General features: G+C 40.2%; 1 protein-coding gene across 1 annotated transcript; it reads left to right on the plus strand.

The window, feature by feature from the left end:
• Positions 1-1,704: 1,704 nt before the first annotated feature.
• LOC124007964 (zinc finger protein 501-like) lies at positions 1,705-6,673 on the plus strand. The gene is made up of 2 exons (XM_046318869.1): positions 1,705-2,263; positions 5,135-6,673. Exons 1-2 carry the CDS (start codon positions 1,933-1,935, stop codon positions 6,268-6,270), a joined length of 1,467 nt encoding a protein of 488 aa, XP_046174825.1. The 5' UTR covers positions 1,705-1,932; the 3' UTR covers positions 6,271-6,673.
• The last annotated feature ends 1,979 nt before the right edge of the window (positions 6,674-8,652 follow it).

Here is an 8,652-nt window from a genome sequence, read left to right on the forward strand (position 1 = left end):
GCGCCTTAGTCTCCTCATTATGATGACCGTGACACACTGGCAGTTATAGAAAGACCCATTTCCAATCTAGCGATTGATTCTTGAAAAATGTAACTTCTAAATGTTTCAACTGTACCACCCCACCAGAAACCAAAACATAAGTTTGTATAACACCTCTGTTTGTAAAAAAGCACTGTATAGCCTCAATCTGGTTAAAACTATAATTTTGACCTTATGGATGGCCAATCCTTGTATTTATAGTGTAGTCGATTCAGGGTGTTGCCCTGAGCTGAACAAACCTGGGTCCAGCAACTGTCAAGTCAACACCTTATTACTGTTGCTCCAAAATGTCTGAACTTCTCGACGAGGTCAATAAGTTTTGGGTTATGGTTGCTACAATAGCTTTCTCTATAAATGTGAGAGTGGTCACATTTCTTCATCCCTCAGCTGTTAACCAAACCAAGTCTCTGGGCAGCCATTTTGTTGCTGTTTAAAACCAGATTAAAAAAAGCCACACAACAATCAACCAATATGGAGTTCAAACAATAACAAAGCTGTAATTACATCACTGTTGAGATAATATGATGATGGATGGGGCTGGAGAAATGTAACTGGTCTCAAATTCATAGACAGACCTATGGATACAAGGACTGACCATCCATGATATCAACATGATAGTTTTAACAATGTTGAGGCTATACAGTGTTGGTTTACATTGTTTCTAAACATTGGAGTAAAAAAAAGCTTATTTGGGGTTCTGATGGGGTACAACAGTTTAACTAAGCTCATGAGGCATGTGTTATATTCTTCAAGAATCAATGTCTATAAATAAATCATTTAAAAGTCTAAATATGGATGTAGCTATTGCATATTTCGCCTTTAACACCACACACCAGTTCAGCAACTGCTGAGTTTGTGCCTCTGTATTCAAGACATTACTTACTAGTGTTAATCAGGGCCCAGTCACCCTCTACTTGTTTTTGTATTGTGACATCCTCAACTTTCGCGACAACATTCAGCCACAGACCCTCTTTCTCCATCCAGCAGACGACCTCTTCTTTAGCAGGAGGTGAGTAGTTTAGTTACCTCATGGTCGGAGATGTTAGCTAGGCTATTGCTAACTTATCCAGCCCGCTAGATGACTATTAACAACACCGTAAATATTAAATGACATCGTTTAACTAACTAGATGACAGAAGTGGGTTTAAAACAAAGTGGCTAATATACACAAAAGAGCTATATTGGTTCGGCTATTTTGTCTAGTAAGCTACCGAGGTAGCTGATTAACTGTTGCTGCTGTTGAAAGAAGCGTTCCGTCCACTAGATTATAAATCACACTAGCAGCATAACCTTAATTTCCCACACCAGACCTAGTCTGTTCATTATATACATCTACATGATGCATTGTTCCACCATGTTGGAGCAGTATAGACATACAGCAGCTGGCTACTTATTAAGATTTAGTATGAATTAATGAAACTACCTTATATGTGCTGTAGTAAACATTTTTTATTCGCAATAATCAATTAACACGTTCTTCTCTTTGTATGTATCAATATAATGCTATAATTTAATTAAATCCATTTAAAATAATATTTGTCTGAAAATAAAATATGATCCTCAACTGCGTTTATCCTCCAGTGAGCAGACGGCGATGTGCTTCTTTCAGGCGATGCTGCCAGCGTGACGTATAATCTAGTGGACGGTTCTTCAGAAACAGCTCGTCAACCACCTCCGTAGCTTGCTAGCCAACATAGCCGAAAGATTCAAGCCATTTATACGCTTTCGGTCTATATTTGCTGCTGTGTTTTAGACACACTTCTGTCGTATCTACTTGTTTACCTATTTAATTTAATATTACGTTATTTTGTATTAGTCAGATATAGCAGCTGGCTGGTTAAGTTAGCACTAGACTAGTCGCTAATGATAGATAGCTAGCTAACATCTCCGAACATGAGCTCCCTAAACTACTCCCCTCCTGTTAAAGAAGAGGTCTGCTGGATGGAGAAAGAAGCTCTGGGGCTGAACATTGTCGTGAAAGAGGAGACTGAAGAGGAGGCTGTCACAGTAAAACAAGAAGTTGGGGGTGAGGCTGTTACAGTGAAAGAAGAGAAAGACGTTTCAGTGAAAGAAGAGAAAGACTCGTTCAGAGTGAACGAGGAGGAGGATGTCACAGTAAAACAAGAGGAAGGGAAAGAGGATGTAGTTTTTGGAGTGAAGATGGAAGGGGAGATTACTGTCACATTGAAAGATGAGGAGGTGGAGATAGATCTGATTAACACCAGTAAGTACCGTCTTCTATGTGTTTTTAACTTTGGATATTCGGAGTTGGCTCGTCAATACCTCTTCAACGGAGGGCCCTAGAATGACTGATATGTCTAGAATCAGACGACGTAGAGAGAAAGCTACCCCCTGTTTTCTCCATTCTGTTTCCAAAAAGTGACTTAACATATATATTTGAGAAGGGTCTATCTGCTGAGCGCAAACTGGGGGGCACGGCATGTAGTGATTTTCACGTAGTGATGTTTTACTACACACCGTGCCCCCCAATAGTGCCATGTGAGAGTTGGGTTGGCTACATAAAGATTATGGATATACTGACAAGATGACTCTCCGCCCTAACAAGGGGAGTCGTTGTCCACAAAGTGGCACTGCGGGTTGTCTAGATCCCGCCTATCTTTTCTTTGGATTGGTGGATACATCTTATTATTGTAATCTATTGTTTATATTCTATGAGGGTTGTTGACATCAACCGCCTGTATTCAATGGAGAGAGATGCTAATCTTGAATATTCATAGCGATCTGGAGACAACTCCTATAGTGTTTTTTTTAATCAAAGTTGTCGGTATGTCACGTGTCCACATAACTTCATCATTACTTCTGTTAGATCAAGTAAACCTCACGTAGCAAATAAACCATTCATTTTGTTGTTGACCAAATTCAACACTTTCTACATTGGGTTAATAATCGTTTCCATTTGGATTCAACCTAATGTAGCCTACTGGCATGACCTAGAGAGATACAACCTACTGTAACCTACTGGCATGACCTAGAGAGATACAACCTACTGTAGCCTACTGGCATGACCTAGAGAGTGACAACCTACTATAACCTACTGGCATGACCTAGAGAGATACAACCTACTGAAACCTACTGGCATGACCTAGAGAGATACAACCTACTGTAACCTACTGGCATAACCTAGAGACATACAACCTACTGGCTTGACCTAGAGAGATAAAACCACTTTGGATACAACCTACTGTAACCTACTGGCATGACCTAGAGAGATACAACCTACTGTAGCCTACTGGCTTGACCTAGAGAGATAAAACCACTTGGATACAACCTTCTGTAGCCTACTGGCTTGATCTAGAGAGTTACAACCAACTGTAACCCACTGGCCTGACCTAGAGACTTACAACCTATTGTAGCCTACTGGCATGACCTAGAGAGATAAAACCACTTGGATAGAACCTACTGTAAACTAGTGGCATGACTTAGAGAGAGAGAACCACATGGATACAACCTACTGGCTTGACCTAGAGAGATAAAGTTGTAAGATTCCTGGATTTTAAATGAATATTTTCCAGTAATGATTATTTGTATCTTCCTATCCACATTTGGGATCCCTCTCCTTTGTCTTCCTCTCGACCCCAATAACAGACAACTACTGTGGGACTCCCAATCACAGCTGGATGTGATACTGCCTGTAGTGACTCCTCTTACACTGAGATGCAGTGGCTTCGACCGCTGCGTCCATGTGTGTGTTAACTATGTGACTGTACTAGAATGCTTAAAAGGGGGGGTTATTCTAAGCTATTTGGAATTGTTTTAAGAAGGTTTAAACAACATGAAGGGCTTGCCCAGTACAGTACTGTTTTAAGAATGTTATACCAAGGATAATGTTGCTATTTGATTTTGAACTGTAAGACCCATGGAAGTATCAACAAAAAAATAGTTGGCCATACTGCTATAACCCATACTAATGCATTGCATGACATTCACAACATGGAACAACAGTTCCCCAAAACATTGAAAGGGAGTTTGTTCTTAAGTGTTTGTCCTGTATCTGAGAGATGTAAAAAAAATATAGATATACTTTTTATGTCTTTAACCCTCTTTTTTTGTCACTTAAGTTTTTCCACATTTTGTTACATTACATCCTTTTTCTACAATGGATTAAATAAATAAAAATCCTCATCAATCTACACACAATACCCCGTAATGACAAAGAGAAAATAGGTTTGGAGAAAAAAAATCACATTTATTAAAAATAAAAAACAGAAATACCATATTTTCGTAAGTATTCAGACCCTTTGCTATGCGAGTTGAAATTGGTCATTGTTGAGATGTTTCTACAACTTGATTGGAGTGCACCTGTGGTAAATTCAATTGATTGGACATGATTTGGAAAGGCTCACACCTGTCTGACTACCACAGCACTTTGAAGCAGTACGCCATCTGGTTTGTGCTTAGTGGGATTATCATTTGTTTTTTAACAGGACAATGACCCAACACACCTCTAGGCTGTGTAAGGGCTATTTGACCAAAAAGTAGAGTGATGGAGTGCTGCATCAGATGACCTGGCATTCACAATCACCCGACTTCAACCCAATTGAGATGGTTTGGGATAAGTTGGACCACAGAGTGGACCACAGAGTAAAGGAAAAGGAGCCAAAAAGTGCTCAGCATATGTGGGAACTCCTTCAAAACCTTTGGAAAAGCATTCCAGGTGAAGCTGTTTGAGAGAATGCCAAGAGTGTGCAAAGCTGTCATCAAGGCAAAGGGTGGCTACTTTATGTTTTTAAATACGAATAGCCCTTGAATGATACGTTGTGTCAACCTGTAACTGGTACTGTATATCTCACGAATGTTTTTGCATTCAGTTCCAAAAGGTCACTTTCTTACCACTTCTTCCATAGTTAAACATGTAAGGAAAGCTTTTTTCTATCAAAAGGGATGCTGTCAAAAATGTATTGAATTCAAATGGATTTACCCAGCCTACAAAGCACTACAGCCACTCTGTGATGACCAGTTCTCCTCTTTTATTGAGGGATCAAGTCTAGATTAAACCTCATAGGAAGACAGTTTTATCATGTGCAGGTTTCATTCAGGTCTCTGTTTAATGAGATACTCTGTTTGTCTTTGGCAGGAGAGAAACCAGACTCTGACAGCGGGGAGAGTCCTTCAGGGGAACCAGACCCAGAGATGCCCAAACCAGCGAGACAACACCACTGCTCTCACTGTGTTAAGAGTTTTTGCTGGTCAGGGAACCTAAAACTGCATGAAAGAACACACACAGGAGAAAAGCCTTTCCAATGTTCCCAGTGTGGAAAGAGTTTTACCATGTTAGCTAACCTGAAAAGGCATGAGAGAATACACACAGGAGAAAAGCCTTATCACTGTTCCCACTGTCCCATGAGGTTTACTCAGACAGGGCACCTAAAAGCTCATGAGAGGATACACACAGGAGAAAAGCCTTTCCAATGTTCCCAGTGTGGAAAAAGTTTTACTAAGAAAGGGCAATTGAAAGAGCATGAGAGAATACACAAAGGAGAAAAGCCATTCCAATGTTCCCATTGTGGAAAGAGTTTTACTCTAATAGGAAACCTAAAAAAACATGCGAGACTACACACCGGAGAAATGCCTTTCCAATGTTCCCAGTGTGAAAAGAGTTTTGCCGTGTTAGCTAACCTGAAAAGGCATGAGAGAATACACACTGGAGAAAAGCCCTACCACTGTTCCCACTGTGAAAAGAGGTTTATTCAGTTAGGGGACCTAAAAGCTCATGAGAGGATACACACAGGAGAAAAACCTTATCACTGTTCCCACTGTGAAAAGAGTTTTATTCATGTAGGGTACCTAAAAGCTCATGAGAGGACACACACAGGAGAAAAGCCTTTCCAATGTTCCCATTGTGAAAAGACTTTTACCATTTTAGCTAACCTAAAAAGGCATGATAGAATACACACTGGAGAAAAGCCTTATCACTGTTCCCACTGTGGGATGAGTTTTACTCAGACAGGGCACCTAAAAGCTCATGAGAGGATACACACAGGAGAAAAGCCATTCCATTGTTCCCATTGTGGAAAGAGTTTTACTAAGAAAGGGCCGTTAAAAGAGCACGAGAGAATACACACAGGAGAAAAGCCTTTCCAATGCCCCCAGTGTGGAAAGAGTTTTCCCTGTTTAAGGAGCCTGAAGGAGCATAAGAAGACACACACCAAAAAAGCCCTACCACTGCTCTCTCTCTGTGTGGAAGGACATTTTCCCAGTCACAGAACCTGAAATCACATGAGACAATAAAGGTGCTGTGATCTGACTTTTTTTTTTGACTGAGAATTTGTGTTTTTGTTTATGCCACATGAAATCATATTATTTATGATTATACCTGTCTATATAAGGTCCTACAGTTGACAATGCACGTCAGAGCAAACGCCAAGCAATGAGGTCGAAGAAATTGTCCGTAGAGCTCCAAGACAGGATTGTGTTGAGGGACAGATATGGGGAAGGGTACCAAATAATATCTGTAGCATTGGATGTCCCCAAGAACACAGTGGTCACCATCATTCTTTGATTGAAGAAGTTTGGTACCACCAAGACTCACACGGCCAAACTGAGCAATTGGGGGAGAAGGGCCTAGTCTGGGAGGTGATCAAGAACCCGATGGTCACTCTGATAGAGCTACAGAGTTTCTCTGTGGGGATGGGAGAACCTTCCAGAAGGACAACCATCTCTGTAGCACTCCACCAATCAAGCCTTTATGGTAGGGTGGCAGGACGGAAGCCACTCCTCAGTAAAATGCACATTACAGCCCGCTTGGAGTTTGCCAAAAAGACACCTAAAGACTCTCAGATCATGAGAAACAAGATTTCCTGGTCTGATGAAACCAATATTAAATTATTTGGCCTGAATGCCAAGCATCATATCTGATATAAACCTGGCACAGAATCAGGCTCTGAGGATGTTTTTCAGCGGCAGGAACTGGGATGCTAGTCAGGATCGAGAGAAAGATGGACGGAGCAAAGTGCAGAGAGCTCTACGGTGAAAACCTGCTCCAGAGCACTCAGAACCTCACACTGGGGCGAAGGATCACCTTCCAGCAGGACAACGACCCTAACCACACATCCAAGACAGCGTAGGAGTGGCTTTGGGACAAGTCTCTGAATAACCTTGAGTGGCCCAGCCAGAGCCTGGACCTGAACCCAATCTAACATCTCTGGTGAGACCTGAAAATAGCTCCCCCATCCAATCTGACAGTTTGAGAGAAGAATGGTAGAAACTCCCCAAATATAGGATGCCAAGTTTGTAGCATCATACCCATGAAGACTGGAGGCTGTAATCGCTATCTAAGGTGTTTCAACAAAATACATAGTAAAAGGTCTGAATACTTATGTAGATTTTTCAGTTTATTATTTTAATAAATTAGAAGGAAAAAAGTGTTTTTGCTTTGTCATTATGGGGTATTGTGTGTCGATTGAGTATCTAAAAATATATATTTTTAGAATAAGGCTGTAACGTAACAAAATGTGGAAAAAGTGAAGGGGTCTGAATACTTTCCGAATGCACTGTATTGTTACACCATCTAGGCGCAGTATAGACCTTGTCTGTTCATTATATACATCTAAATGATGTATTGTTACACCATGTAGGCGCAGTATAGACCTAGTCTGTTCAATATATACATCTACATGATGTATTGTTACACCATGTAACAGCAGTATTGAGGTTAAAATTGGTGGACAAATTGTTGACACCCTTGATAATGATGAGCAACAATGACTCTATAAAATAAAGAATTAAAATACTGAGCTATAGTGTATGTAAAAAAATAAAGGAAATTATATTATTTTATAGCAATACAATTGCTCAGAGAAAGAGATTTAGTTTAACATGTAATTCTCAACGGTAGGGGTCTGAATTATTGCCACCCATGTTTTCAATACTCCAGTACTTTCCCCTTGGGAGGATAATGACACTCAAATGTTTTATGAGATTAGAGAACACATTGGGTGGGATCTTAGACCATTCTTCCAAACAGAATCTCTCCAGGTCCTTGATTTATTTTGTCTGCGCTTATGGACTGCCCTGTTCAATTCAAACCACAGGTTTTCAATGGAGTTCAAGTCCGAAGACTGGGATGGCCATAGAAAGTGTTGATTTTGTGCCCGATTAACCATTTCTTCGTGGATGTTGATTTGTCTTGCTAGAATATCAACTTATGGCCAAGTATCAGCCTCCTAGCAGAGAGGTAACCAGGTTTTGGGCTAAAATATCCTGGTAGTGGGTAAAGTTGATTTATTTAATACATACATTTTTGCTCATCTTTATCAAGGGTATCAATAACTAGGTGCTTATTTTGATATCTAGTTATTTGACTGAATCAGAAATACATATGTGGAGTTGATGTAGAGTCTGTTTTAAATTCTCATAAAAAATCTGAACTAATCAAACACTTGTTGCTCTTTGTACGTGTTGAAATAATATTATTATTTAATGGAGAGGAAGAAAACGTTTCCCTAAACTGCTTTATAATATTAATAATTCAATGAAGAAGACAAAAAGTTTTCCCTCCTCAACTCCTTTACTCCCCCCAAACAGCAGATGGCGATATGTGTATTTCAGGCAATGTTTCTAGTGTGACGTGTAATCTAGTGGACGGAACGCTTC

The sequence above is a fragment of the Oncorhynchus gorbuscha genome, linkage group LG21, assembly GCF_021184085.1.
Source record: "Oncorhynchus gorbuscha isolate QuinsamMale2020 ecotype Even-year linkage group LG21, OgorEven_v1.0, whole genome shotgun sequence".
Taxonomy (NCBI): Eukaryota; Metazoa; Chordata; class Actinopteri; order Salmoniformes; family Salmonidae; genus Oncorhynchus; species Oncorhynchus gorbuscha.